At 49.1% G+C, this 15,012-nt stretch overlaps 1 protein-coding gene across 3 annotated transcripts in view; it reads right to left on the bottom strand.

Annotated features, from left to right (window-relative positions):
- Nucleotides 1-6,804: 6,804 nt before the first annotated feature.
- Nucleotides 6,805-15,012, bottom strand: part of FZD3 (frizzled class receptor 3) — a 62,955-nt gene continuing 54,747 nt past the window's right edge. The window contains exons 5-8 of one of the 3 annotated variants that reach the window (XR_008576639.1): nt 14,248-14,396; nt 12,168-12,401; nt 9,116-11,483; nt 6,805-8,189 (exon numbers count right to left, since the gene is read on the bottom strand). Coding sequence is in view for 1 of the 3 variants with exons in the window: in XM_054822390.1 (XP_054678365.1) it covers nt 11,270-11,483; nt 12,168-12,401; nt 14,248-14,396 (597 nt within the window). In the remaining 2 variants the exon portion in view is untranslated. Of the gene's footprint in view, nt 11,484-12,167; nt 12,402-14,247; nt 14,397-15,012 lie in introns of all 3 variants that reach the window. The other 2 variants (XR_008576640.1, XM_054822390.1) reach the window with 2 other exon arrangements.

Below are 15,012 nucleotides of genomic sequence, written 5' to 3'. Positions count from 1 at the left end.
GAGGCTTACATCTATTATTCCTGGAGGATTAGCCTTTCTGATCCGAGCGGAGGGAGGTGGCTGCGTCTCAAGCCTTTCTGGGGGTGTGCGTTGTACCAGTGATCAGCCACAAAACCATGTCTCCCCCCCCATTACTCAGCAGCATGGTACACTGCTCTGTATTTATTTGCACAGCCCGAGGGGCCCTCTCCTTCCTTCCAGCCATGTGTCCAACAAATCCCTCCACCAGCGACGAGGGCACAGTGATCCCACACGGACCCTTTAGGATGGGGGTGCCCTCCCAACAGCCTCAGTGGGATCGTACGGGGTGCTTGGCCATGTTCATGTATTTGCACGTGTGCCCTTATGAGTGTGCACCCTTGAGGGTACTAAAATAGCAAAGCCTGAGCCTAAAAATGCTCAGGGGCAGAGGGGTCCTGTCCTGAAAGCTTCTTGTCCCCTTTTGATGCCCTGAAACGGTCTCTGGAATATGTGGGCACAGAGGGAGCTGGGTCATGGTGGGCTGAAATCTCCCGTGGCAAGAAATTTTAGGGAGCTGAAACCAGGAGCATCGCTCTGCTTCCTCCTCCTGGGTGCTCTTCTTGCGTGAGCTGAGCTGCACCTGGAGGCACCCTCGGGTGCCTGGGCTGTTGAGGAGGCACCCATCGGGGTGCCTCTGGTCCCTGGGGTGTTGGGGAGACACCCATCACCCATCTGTCCTTGCTGCTGTAGCCTATCCAGCAGCGAGATTTCAGGATGTATCACCACTGCCTTAAACATCGCCCTGTACATGCACAAAATAATTGCTTCCCCCCCGACCCTCCTATAGGCCATGCAAATGTAGCGTGACAACTAAATAATCCCAAACATCCCGCGTGAGGTTTCTTCCAAGGTGGTGCTGGCCCTTCCTGGGGCTCAGGGAGGGGCTGTGGACACGACACTCCCCTTGTGGGGTCAGAGAGGGGATATTCCCATGTGCCCCCCCCGCGTGTCCCTCCAGGACAGGACACGGAGCAGAGAAGGGGCCGCGTGGTCCAGGAGCTGCTCACTGGCGCAGTCCACCAGCAAAGATAGAGAAGAGCATAAAACAACATAAAACTCCCTCTTCCAGCTTGAGAAAGCACTGAGTTTGATGTAATTTCTGTGTTTTTCCAGCTTTCATGGTGTCCCTACAAACCACAGAGGTTTCTGGCATCTGCAGGATCCAAACTGCAAAGGGATCGAGTGATTCCCGTGGGGACACAGCCGTCACCCCTTCCCTGCCGCTGCCATGCCCATGGCTGTGTCTCCCACCCCTGGGTGTTTTCACCCCCAGTGCCACCACCCCACTGCAGCAGGCCACCTCATCCTCCCTGTCACCCATCTACATCCCAGCCAAGGCCACCTGGGCCACCGGTGCCGCCTGTCACCGGAGCCAGGAGCCCAGGGCTTGCACGGCGCACGGGGTGGCACTATTGCATTAGAAATCCCAGCTGGCCTCTGGGGATGCTGCTTTTTTGGGGATGATTCCCCGCAGCCTTCCCGGCCCCAAGGGTTTCCCTGTGGGCTCCCCAAACACAGCGGAGAAGCTGGGGCAGATGATAGTGCCCAGCCTGGAGCTCAGCCTCGCCAGGATGACACCTTGCGTTTCCCTGGGGCTTTTCCTTTTCGGGGGTGACGGAGGAGTTTCTGTCCTGGGTGGAAAAGCAGTGGTGGGTCCTGCCAAACTGCCCCGAGCAGCAGCCACCTGAGAGATGGGGTGAGACATCACCCGCGCTCAGGACCTTGCACAGGATTAACATCACTGCTTCTCCCATAACGTCCTCTCATAACCTGCCCGGTTTGGTCTTACAAGGCTATTGACATCACTCAACAGCTTTGCAAGTCTGGGCTCATTGTCTTCACTCCAAGCAGGCAAGATCTCAACCTGTCCCAAGGTCCCACTCTCCTTGCAATGAACAGCCATCCCCAGGAGCACCCCTCTGTCCTTGGGAGTATCCCGCCATCCCTGGGAGCATCCCGCCATCCCTGGGAGCATCCCTCCATCCTCCTGAGCATCCCTCCATCCCTGCAAGTGTCCCTCCGTCCCCACGAGCATCCGTCCCTGTGAGCATTCTTCCTTCCCATGACCATCCCTCCATCCCCGCACGGCACCCAGGCTGCTCCAAGAGTTTTTTTACGAGGCTCCCAATTCCCCACTGTCCCAGGAGGGAGGAAAGGCCTTTAAGGATGGTTTGTCCTTGGGAAAACAGGGCACGGGGGGGGGGGGCAAATGTTTTACAATGAGCTCTGCTTGTGGTGGGAGCAGAAGAGGATGAGGACAGGGGCTCACCTGATGCTGGGAGCTGGGTTGAGCGCAGCCTAATCCCGGTGTTGGGCACACGAGCTTGCGGGATGGTGCAGCTCTTGGCCTGCTCCTGTACTATCCCCAGTCCGACTAATTTGATTAATGCAGAGCCCCAGAGGGAGTTTGATTTACTGCTGCTCAAGGAGAGGGAATGGAGACGGCCTCATGACAGCCACCGGTACTGCCGGGGCCACGGGGCTCCTCTCTCCCAGGCTTTCGGCAAAAATACGAAAGTTTCGGTCCTGCCAGTCACAGCATTTCCAGCAGCAGCTGCTCCGCGTTTCCCCCCCCATTATCCCAAAGCCCCTAATCCCACAGCACCTCCCATCCCTGCTGAGTGTCCCTGGGATGTCCGGGGTGTGGGACTGGGGGGCCCCGTACCCCATCACGGCCCTGCGGACACGGGTTGCTGCCGCGGATCCCGCTGCCGATGCTGCACAGACAGAACAAAATCCCTCTCCAGCAGCTGGAGGGAGAAATGCCGCTGTGGACAGGTTGAGAGGGTCACTCACCCCGAGTGATGGGGAGAGTGGGCGTTTTTTGGGGGGGGTTGGGGGTGACCCAGCACCTGTTAACAGCAGCAGAGCTCAGCACCTCCTTGTTGTGCCACTGCTAATTTATCACAGCTCCGGAGGCTGCCGCAGCAAGACCGTCACTCCAATTAGCGCTGTTGCGCTTCACCCTGCTCACGGGCTAACGAGGTTTGGCAGGATTTGGGGATTTTGCTCACAGTTAAAGGCACCCAAAGACCAGCGTTAACCCTTCGTCTGCCATGCCATGCCCAAGCAGCGCTGGGGGCTCACTGCTGGGCTGATGCCAAGTTTGGGTGCCCCAAGGGAGCCCCAGGAGCTTTTCTGGACATCCAGGTGCTTCAGAATTGCATTTAGGGAGAAACTTTTCAAGTGGAAAAAAAGATTTGAAATATAAAGATGATTTCTTGTTTTTGATGGGGTCCAAATATTTGGTTAGTCCCAGATTTTCTTGCTCTTCCATGAGCTGGCACATCGCCGACTCCGCTCCCTCTGTGCATTGGTGTCACCATCCCCAAGGGCTTGGCAGCACCTCGTCCTCAGGGTTCGCGGGCCGCCGTGAAAGCCCCAAAGCCCCCTGTGCAAGGGAGAATCTGCACGAGAGGACGGTTCCCCAAAAAAATTTAGGAGCAAGGTTAGCTTTTGCCTAATCCCACTTTCTGCAGCCAAGCAGATGTTTTGTGTCTTTTGGCAGGGGCTGAGCCTTATCTGACGGCAGCGTTTCCACGGAGGAGATCAGAGGGCTTTGAAGGCGTCGCGGGAGCTCGGTGGAGGTATGTCGGGGCTTGTCACTGCTGACAGATTCCAGGTGGGATTTGTAGCTGGATTATGTTGCAATTCAGAGCCTTAAGGGATTTTTTCAGCACGTTCTCCTGAAGGCAGGAACCCTCCACACCAGCACTGGGCCAACAAGCACGAGAAGCAGAGGAGGATACATCTATGCCAAACAAGATGGATTTAAAAGAAAGAAAACAAAGAATGGTTTGTAGATCCTAAGACGAAACAGTAAGAAATAAAGTCAATATCTGAAGCTCTGAGAGCCAAAAATGTATCTGAATCCCCTTGTTTTCAGCAGAGCCGCGAAGCTGTGGCGGACTGATGGGCTCTGGCCAGGCCCCCTGCACCCTTCTTGTCCTGCACAGATGGAAGCGAAATAAAAAAATACATCAGCTGCTCTTCTCAACTGCACCTCTAGCCCTTGCCCTGGGAGAAACCCGCGTCCTTTTTCTGGTTAAACCAACATCACCCCCAAAGGACAATAGAGCAACCAAACCCCACACCCTAAACCGTCAGAAACTGGGGAGAAAGGAGATCCTGGGGAATGAAAAGAAGACATCAGCCTAACGCTGGGAGCCAGAAATGAAGAATTAAAGCATCCAGACGTAACCGCTGTGCCTTGCACAGGGCAGCTCAGCTCCGAGGCTGTAAGTCCAGATTATTTTATGGGGAAATTAAATATGTATTTATATATTAATATATGTCTGGTTTACAAAAAGGGAGGTCATGTTTTTCTGAAAAAAACCCAAAAATCATTTGTGGATCAACTTCAGTCTGTGGACTCTCTCCCCACATTCACATGTGTGCTTTGGCAAACACATTTTGTAGTGACGGGATTATTTTTAGGCCATATTTATTGCATTTTATATTTTAACATATATATAAGTATATGTTATATACAGTACATCATTATTCTATTACATTATGTTAATTATATTGTATTTTAAATACATAAAATATATTAAAATATTAACAATATTGAAAATATTCTATTACAGCAGCTTGGGAAGAGGCCGGCAACCATTTGGCACTGCAGATCCATCCTTCTTTGGCTTTCCCACCATTTCAGGTGTCACGATACCTCCAATTTGCCGAGCATCCACACACCCTCCCCTCGGGAAACGTTCCGGCCACCCAGGAAACTTTTTAAAGTCGGCAGCGATGCGGAGGCAGCCACTTCAAAATGCATCACAGTGCTGCAGGGGGAGTTGCGGAGGCGATGCAATAAATGGGGGCGTGAAGTAAAAGGTCTCGGTGGAAGGTGGGATTTAATAAAATAAAAGCAAAGAGATGGGCGAGGAGAAAGCGGCTTTCCCCACGCCGAGCCGAAGCCCTCGGAGATGTCCCCGTGGGATGGAGGGGGAGCAGAAGACGCCGGCGGGACCACGGGATGTGGGTGTTGGGAACAGGCGGCGAATACGCGCAGGCACTGAAACTGGAGACTGAATATCAATCAAACGTGCTTGGAGTTATTACCATAAAAACCAGTCAGACTGGTAGCAAAGCATGGCTGAAACGTGGATCCCAGCACACGGTCACGCCAAAGGGTCGGCAGCTTTGTCCCGCTGCACGGGAGTGGCATTGAGTTGGCGATAGCACCTAAAGAAAATGACTTTTTGTCAAAGATCTTTCTATTTCCACCTATTTTGTTTCAATGGATCTCCTGGAGATCTTAATTTCTGTAGGATTTACGCGTGCGTGGATGCTCTTCTCCCTTCAAATGGGTGAAGAAATCACAATGAGGGCAGGAGTCGGCAGAGCTGAGGGGCAAAGCTGGCTCCAAACCAGCAAACAGGGCATTGAGGTGCATCAGGAGCACAACAGCGACTCATATACGCTGCCCTCGTCCCAGCCCGGGGAGGAAGGGGGGTCTGGGCTGCCCTCTGCCTCCAGCTCTGGCCCCTCTCCCATCTGCTCTCTCTTATTTCATGCCCGTCCCATCTCTCTTGCCTGCAGGTCATTAAAATCATCTTTAAAGTTCTTTTCTGCACATCTTGTGGGCTGAGCACACTCCAGGTGACTTCGCTCTCCTCCCCACCCCCTCATCCTCTACATTCACCCCTTTGGGACCTGCTACTGCAGCACGAAAATGGGAAGATAAATGATGTGAGCTCCGATTCCTCACCCCGATGGTTTTAGCTGTAGTGACAAATCCCCACGGCTGCCCCAGGAGGCCGAGGTGGATCATTTCTTCAGCTGATCAACTTTGGAGCCGGCACGCTCACAAACCAGCACAGCGAGAGTTTAAACTCAGGGAAGACGGAGGAGAAGGGATCTTGTCCCATCTGCCCGCTGTGGTGTGGCGCAGGTCCTTACGGCAGGACGGGCAGCTGCCTTTAAGTGTCCCCAAGCAGCTCTGCAAGTCCCCAGTGCCCGGCAGCGACAGCCCTACCTTGGTTTTTCCCTAGGAGGAGTTTCCCAGAGCTGACTGCCACCGCTCCGGGGGCTCTTCGGGTGCTGCAGCTGCAGCATCTCCGCGGACAAGGACATTTCAGGATGGAGCCACTCCACCGAGAATGCTGCGCAGGGGTGTGCACGGGCACTGGGCTGATTCCCGTGTCTCCATGTGGCCCTGCAGAACCCGTGTCTTAACTGGCAGCTCCCAAAGGTTCATCCCTGAACTGAGTTATTTCTCTTAAAGAGACCCAAAACAGCACCGTGTGCTGAACCAGCCCCATCTGTGATTATTAAAACTAGTTATTTTATCACCAGCCATGCAAGGCTCAGAGCGTACAGCTTCCCAAACTGAAATAACTGCATATCTGCCTGAATGCTAGACAGCTACTTTAAAAAAAAAAAAAAAAGAAGTCATCCTGTTCTCAGGTTTAATTTGGCAATAAAACACCCAGCACGAACCCCCAAACACCCCTAGTATCGCTGCTCCCAAACCTGGCCGCCGTTCGTTACCTCGCTCGTCTCTTTGCCGGTGGTTTGAGTGGTCTGTTGCTCATAAAAGGGTGGAACAAACCAGAGCCCAAAGTCTGCAGAGAGCTTTGCGTTTGCTGGAAGGGTGCCCGGCGTCCACGAGTCCAGATGTTGGGGAAAGATTAAGTCTAGAAAGTCTTTCTTCAAATGCAGAGCTCCGCTAGCCAGCGTAAAATTTTATATTTAAATCTCAGCTGCCTCTGAACTGGGTTTCTAAAGGGGAGGGGGATAGTTACACACATCAGAGAGAGTTTGAAAGCCTGTTGATGAAGAGACTAGGATTTTTCCATCGTTTTATTAAAAACTTTTAAAGATCTAAAATGAAAATGTACACCTACTACAATATAAACAGTTTGTACACTCACAGTTAAAGTGCTAAAAAATTAAACGTTACAAAACCGACACTGGACTACTGTAAACAAGTCTACCAAGAGCTGAGTGCAAGTCAAGTCAGCTACGGTCAGGTACTACCCCATGCTAACAGCCACGTGCACTCTCTACGTACAGGTCTCACGAACACGAAAGCTTCCTCTCTCACGCAGAAATGGATGAAATTACAATACGTACACGAGCGCGTCAAGGGAAAGCGCTGGAAGTGGCGGCAGCGCTGTGACATGCACCGAGTTCCCCAGCACACGGATCCGACAGCCGCTCGCAACAGGCAGAAACCGCGTAAAACATCCCGCCGTGGGGGAAAATAAATCCCGATCCGGTTATAGAAGTACATTGGGACAGGAGTGAAATTTCACACTCAAGTTGACATTCTGCTGCTCAAAGCAAACCTCGGGATGTCTCCCGCACGGGGGCTGCTCCACTCTGCACCCCGGGTCCACGGTACAGCTGGGGATGCCCACACCCTGCTGCTGTCGTTTTTGGGGGTCCTTGGCCCCCTGGAGCTGGGCTGGGGAGTTGGCTCCCCCGGAAGGGTGGGCATCGCTTAAGGGCCAGCTCCAACTCCCCCATCTCTTCCTGTGCCCCCCCGGCCCTTCCTGAGGGGTGTTCCCTCCCCTCCTTGCTGGAATCATTTGGCTGCGGCTGGATTTCAGCTTATAGCTAAAGCTTCCGTAGCAAAATTTAGGTCTAAGCGCTAATAAAATGGACAGCACTTGAGAGCGGACAAATAAACTTACAACTAAATGTGGCTTTTTGCTGCTGTTGGATTTTTTTACGCTTTAAAAAGACAAGCACTACCAATCCAACAAGAGGGCGGCTGTGCGTGGTCCTGAGACAGCCTTTTCCGTACAACGTGACCGCATCTCTGATTCACCATATTTCAATGAATGATGAGAGCTGCGAAAGGATTATGGAAGAAAGAACATCACAAACATCACGAACAGCCTGCAGGGAAGACCAGGAGTCACCTGCCACCACCCGCCACCTCTCGAGGACGTACAGCTGCCAAGGAAACGATGCATTCACAAATTAAATGGCGATTCAATTCCCTGTGAATACTGGCAAGAAGCAGCCATGGATTTTATGGGAAGCTTTGATATCACGATCTTGCAAGGCAGTATTTTGGGGCTTCAGTCGTGGTGTGCGCGGGATGGAGATACATTAGCCTGCCGTTGGGATGAGCTGGAGAAACGGGGCTACGTACAACTTCTCGGCCTGCTTCAAAGGAGAGAGGGTCAGGCTTTCAGTGCATGCATCTGCTGGAGAAGGACGAGGCGCTGCTGTTAAATCCCGAGGAACGTGCGTTCAGCTACAGGTACGACAGGTCGGCCCAAGCCCAAAACAACCAGAGCATTTCAGGAACAGCAGAATGGCTGTCCTGGGTGGGGGTTTCAGCTCCCGGGGAATTTAAAGATTGGCACTGGTCCCAGAAACCAGGCACTCTGGAGCTCTTGCCGCTTAGCAGGGGGTGCCAGATAGAAAAGCACCCCAAAAACATGCCTTGGTACCTCTGCCAGAGATGGTGGCTGGGCTGTGTTCAATATCTCAGCCACGTTTCAGAGCCCCCAAGCACGATGATTTGGGAGCTGAAGCCCTGCAAGTGCCCCGGCCAGGGAATCTTACACGTGAAACCTGAAACAGTCATTGGTGAAGGGCTTTGAAATCCCAGGAAGGAACGCTTTGCAGAAATAGAGAGCAGCATGCTAATTCAGGTGTGGCAGACAAAAGGGAGGGTTTGGGATTACGGGGGAGGGGGAATAAAACCCAGCCAGAACTCGAGTTTTACATTTTAATCACCTCTCTGGGGTGATGGGAGCCTGTCCCTTGAGAACAGGAGACACGAGCAAGGAACAGCTTAGATGTTCCCATCTGGAAACAATACGGGGACTAAACCTCACAAATTAATGAGATTTCAAGCAGGATATATTTCAAACCTCCATCACCATTCCCCTCCCTGACTCTAAACAAGTCAAAGCATTGCTACAATTAAAAAAAAAAAAAAAAAAGTACTGGAAATTGAGCCAAGAAGCTCAACATAAATACTTGAGCTTCTTTAGTTCAGTTACAGTGTTTAGGAAAACTCAGCTCCTTTTGTAGATTCAGATTCCTAAAACTCTCATCCCTTTGAAGCAGCAAGTTATTTACTAGAAGCCAAATTTGAAAATAAAAAAAAAAAAGGGTCCACCTTTGTGGGAATTGTAGTTTCCCCGGTTTCAGTCGCTCAAAAGACTTTTCACACCCATCGGCTCTGAAAGAGGTGATCCAGCCTCTCAGGACAGTCATCCCCGCGGCCGTGCCCCGGGGCCGTGTGCCCAGAAAAGGCAAAGCAGACTCTGCGCTGCCCCGGGGCAGTCGGCGCAGCAACCTCCCTCCTGGATTTACAACGCAGAGGTCGTTGCTAAGCTTTGTTACTCGATGTTGCGTTTGGTTTGTGCTTCTCCTTTGGAGCAAAAGCCTGGTGGGAGCAAGAAAGACAATTACAGTAAATACATTTCCAAAAGATACGGTGACTCCCAGGGCGACCTTTGATTTCAAAGAGCGCACGGTTACGTGCTTTGCTGTTGTGTCATCAGCGAGAATTAAAACGAGTAATTGTAGCGCAGCTCAGCTTCTGCTGTTTGCGAACGCCTCTGAAGTACGCACCACGGGCTGTTGCCCTACTCCTGCCCTTGAGGTTGTGCCATCTAAGCGTGTACAAAGGCTTTTCAACATGCCTCAAACAGGTCAAAAAGGGAATTATGTAAGGACAATGAAAAAATAAGTATTCATTTCCCAGCAGTGATCTGTAGTAATTACTGAGGTAGGTTTAAATGCAATCAGTGTTTCCTCATGCTGAATGAATCTTACAGGAGATGCTTCAGAAGATCTACCGCACCATTGGAGACATGCCTTGACTTTTGCCTGCAGTGTCAACACAGACTCGCTGTCCCCCAACAGATTATTTACACACAAAAAAAAGCCCAAACTGAGAATTCTCTACTGTGAATCTGCAGTGGGGAATGAAAAGAAAATAACCTACGAGTAGAAAATAACCTACAAGTAGAGGTCGATCAGAAATGCAAGCTTCCTGGCTGGGAACGAGCCAACAATTTGTGGTGGATACCTGTCTTCTCCTCCTCAAGACAACAATGCAGCGGGTTTCCAGCCGCTGCCTCCTGCTCTGTCCCCACCCTCCTGGCTCGATTTCTCCCACCCGTGTCTAAATTCCTGCTCCCCGCTTGCTCAGCGCCAAGAGAATCCTCCCAAAAGAAAAATAGCCGTGACATTGCAAGGAAGGTGGGCCATCCCTGATCAAACTCCTCCTGTCCGATTTGGCCTCAGCCTTCCTCACCCAGGCTACGGGGTTTGTAAACAGGATTTGTTCTGTTTGTAAGGAAAGGGCTGCACATTCCAGTTTGGGCAACAAATTCAGCTTTTCTATTATTATTATTATTTTTTAAATAGATCAGGAACAGGCAATCTCAGCTTTTGTACATTAATCTAAAAAATAAGTGGCTGAATATTATCTAGATAACTGATTTTAAAATTGATCTCTTCCTACATAAATTGTAAACAAGTAGAAAATTTAAATAGTGTTTTGTAAAAAAGCAAGGACAATACAAGTTATACAAAAATCACTCTTCCCTGCCTCTCTCTTCCCCCCACCCTCCCATCCCACCCCATCCCAACAACTGAGCCTGAACAGCTCCGGTAAGAGCTGGTGATCATCAGTGGAGTTTTCTTTCCTTTCCTTTCCTTCTCCAAAACGCTCATTCCTGTGTCACATTTCCAGTGTAATCATTAAAAATGCCTCCCGACTTCGCACAGGTGTCCTTTACACAGCATTTAAGACGCGTCCCCTCTCCCTCTGCTTGATAAAAACAAGTACCAGTTTGTTATCGAATCAAGAGAGGCGCGCGGAGGAATTCCTTCAATATTCAAGAGTTGCCTTATGCCGTAGAAAAAAAATCTCAGCGTGACCCTGCCAGCGAGTTTTCGGGGTAACACCTACCGACATGCAGAGCCATCGGAGGGAAAGGGAGATTTTTTGCCACAAAGAATAAGAAATTCAGCAATGGTGTCTGATGAGTAACAGTTATCGAATAAATAATTACCTACAGATAGGTTCAAATGAGGCAACCAGCTTTTTACTCAATAATTCAAGATTGCTGAACACTCTAGCTCTGATGCAAGCACAAGAACGCTGGCTTCAACACGAAGAAGCCAGTTTCGGCTTCCTGATGCACAAAATCAGCACCCAATGAGAGGCATGATAATACTGAGCATTATTATCACATCACTGAGGAAGGGACCGCGAGCCGTGCAACCGCATCAACCACTCCTTTCCGATAAAAGCGGCTCAAGCGCTGGTGCCATCCTCTTCGATAACGCGGTTCATGCTGGTCCCGTGCGTGATGTGTGTCATTGGGTTGCCGCTGAGATCCCTGATGCTGCTGTGACGTGACTGTTCATTAAGCCGATGAGAACTGCTATGCCTGGAATGATCAGTCAGTCGTGACATGCTGCCATGAGGTAGTCTTTCTTCCACGCCTCTGTAGCTGCAGGGAGTGTACCTAATTTATAAAAACAGAGGACAATTATTACTATTGTTACCATCGCAGCCATGAAAGAATGTAAATAAATCTCGGTGCATGTGCACGCACATGCACACAAACCCTCTGCTTTGTGAAAAAAGCTGTTGTTAGCTCAGTCATTTAGCTTAGACAGCCCCCAGGCAAATTGTTTCAACTCCTTACGCAGCTTGGTTCTTACTACAGTGCTACCTACAGTATTGACAATTAGGTGAGTAAAATATTTGATGATAAATTATGTTATAAACCTTAACTACACCTCAAGTTAGAGTGGGTAACTTGTTGTTTACTTCAGCAGGGCTAGGACTATTTATGGAAATAAAATCAATTTACACACAGACAAAAGCAGCCACAAAAATACTAAACGGACTTTGGAACGGATCTGTTTTCCCACGCACTTAGATGATGTAACACAGATCACTGCCTTTGCAGGAAAACCAGCGCCGAACACGTTCATGCCATGTAATTCATGAAGACTAGCAGAGACTCTGAAAAATATCATGGTATTTTCTTCCCTTTCCAATCCAGACACTAACGAGGAGAGGAGATGCAATCAGAGAAAGTAAATATTAGCAGAACTTGCAGTTTTAGCGACACGATGGCCAAACATCCAGCTAGCAGAGGCTTGTCCAATTTTCGACACGATTTTAAAGAGAAGAAACCTACCGTCCGTCACGCGATCGGTGCAGGCTGCCGTGGTAGCTGCTCACTTTGCTGTGGACGCTGCCTGCCTTGCTCCTCTGGTCGTCCATCATTGCCAGCTGGGTAGAGGAAGCGTGAGTCGAGGTGCCCTGGGTGGAAGTGCCTCTCGACTTTCGGATGATGGGGGTATTGGGGTCTCGCAGAAGAGACTGAGCAAAGTCTGGCTCTTGCAGCACTTGACGACTCTCATTTACAACTCTGAAGAAGAATGCAATTTGAATAGTTAACATCGATGACTACAATAGAAAAGTGATCACAGTAATAGTACTGTAACTATTTTAAAAACAGAACAGAAACACATTACAGCTTGGCAAAAAAGACCATCTATTTACCTTATAATGTCCCTATTTGCCTAATTTTGAAGCACCTGTACATTTGGATATTATAGCAAAGTTCATATCCTTGAACCCTTCCTACTCCCTGATCTGATCCCCTAGCCTGGGCACATGGAATAACGGCAGTGTATCTGCTCACGGCCTTAGCTCACGAATATTGCTACCAGAAAACCCCCGTGACTCAGCAAGCTCTGATTACCCTGGGGAACTGCCTCTCAGGGAAGACAGGAACCTGCTTCCTCATTTCAATGAGCATTTAAAACGGCAGCAGGAGTCGCATATTATATTTATACACAACATATATAATAATGCATAAGCAGCTGGCCTGTAGCCCTTAGATCAGCGGTTACAGTCCCACAGCTTCTGTTAGCCGACATCCCTTGCTGGGAAGGGCTGGCAGAGGGACGCACACTCAGCCGCTCTACCATAGCCTGATGAAAGGAGGTGCTACCACATCCTCAACATTCCTTTCTCCTTCTTTTTTTATAATCTCTTTTCTTGTGGGGAGGCCTTTTCCTCACCCCCATTCTCTACATTCTTTCATGTTCCGTTTCCTCTGCCTGGCTATCTCCTCCTCTTCATTTTCTTGCTCACAGAGGATCGCAGGCTGCCTAAGGAGGGAGGTTTGTATCGGCTCTGCCCCTTACTGCTCTAGGAATGCAAAGGAATCTGGCTCCAGCCAGACGCTGCTGCGCGTGGGAGCTGCTCTGCTGCCTAGCCGCACCAGGAGAGAGGATGGCACTTCCAGGAGCCACCCAGCTCTCCCTGAGATAGCATGTCCCAGATAAGACAGTCCTGTAAAACAGCTTTCCTCTGCCTTCAGTAACTCTATTCCTGTCCTCTACCCACCAAACTAGTATGTCACCTCTACGTAAATCCTACCTAAATGTATGTACATGTATTAAAATCAGATTCAGTTGTTGTTAACCCCGTGCATATCTTAGTAGGTTATCTTGCGAATAAAGAGAAATTTACTCCAACTTTACAGAAGGTACTTTTACTTTAACCTCAGCAGGCGGCCAGTTCTTGTAAGGACGTACAAGTCAAAGTCATGGAGTAGTCACTTAAAGGCTTGCTATATTTGTGCATGTATTTTGAAACATCTACTTGCAAGATAATATTCATAGCTATTACATAATCATATAGATCATCTCTAAATTTATGCCATACCTTAGTCTAAATTAATTTCCGTCTCACAGAAGCTATAAGACATCCTTGCTGTCATTTTCTCAAACCCTGCTTTGGCACTAATGCATAAGGGAAGTTTAAAAGCAGAGATGGTTGCCTTTAACTGCAATCACGGTGAAAAGAACTTACGTTTAATTTCAGTGTAAAGGTCTGATTCAGTTGACTAGATAAGCAGGTGTATAAATAAAAACTTTCAATTCCACCTCTCAGTAAATGGCAGAGAAACCTAATTCTTGTTAAAAAATATTTTGAAAACAGACAGAGTAATCTAAATTTGATTCTGAGACCAAAGAATAATTATGGGAAAATAAGCGACAATTCTTCTGTGTTTTTTTGAGCTGTTTCTTGTCTTGTCCTTCCTTGCTCCATTTTGGACAGTGAGAGATTTCTAAGAAGGTGCCCCCATCTGTGCCTGTCATTGCCTCCATGAAAAACTAACCAAATACTCTTCCAGGACTACAGGGGAAGAGGAGATGATTTGCCAGTACTCAACTAGTTATCTATGAGATATCAATACGCACTCTTTTTTCCTGCGTCCGTGGAAAAAGCTAGCCCACTCGAAACAGGTCTTTTTGCTTCCGACCCAGAAGACGGAAGGTATCCCAACAACCAAAGCCATCAGGTATTTCATGAGAAAGAGAATCAAATCTGGACGACTCATCTGAGTGACCTAGAGAGGGAAAAAAGAGAAAAGATGATTATACAAACCAGCATAGTGCACTACTCCATTTATTAACTCATTTAAAATAACTGTCTCTGCCTTGAGCCAAAGTAAACATTAACAGGGTTCCTTTGTTCCGTGGCTCTAGGGAGCATGACCGAGTCTGTTGTGCAGCCCAGTGTTGAGTAAAACAAAAGATCCAACTGCTGTGAGGTCCTGGCCTTCATTTGTATTTCTGGTCTTTTGTCTGTGCCCTGAGTAATTGTGAAATATTTTCTAGTCTAGAAATTATAAAGACTCGTTTCTTTGATGGAAGTAACCTATATAAAACCAGGTGCTGCATTCGCTGTTGGGAAAAAGCCCAATGAAATGCTTCATGGGATGTTGAGCGCTGATCCTTTATTCCTTGCCCGTCAGTGAAGGGTTATACCCGTCATTTCCCTCCCTCAAGAACTCAAGGCATTGGCAAGGTACGCTGCTGGATTCTCAGCGACCCGGCGAAACTCCGACCTCTCTCCAGTTATTCAACAGGATCAACTGAATTTGAAAAAGCTCCCCACGTCTAGTTTTGCAAACATTTTGATATGCAAAGGGTTTGTTTGGAAAAGGTGCAGAGAAGATGCAA

This window comes from Grus americana, chromosome 3 (assembly GCF_028858705.1).
Source record: "Grus americana isolate bGruAme1 chromosome 3, bGruAme1.mat, whole genome shotgun sequence".
Taxonomy (NCBI): domain Eukaryota; kingdom Metazoa; phylum Chordata; class Aves; order Gruiformes; family Gruidae; genus Grus; species Grus americana.
This window is presented reverse-complemented; position numbering and strand designations above follow the sequence as displayed.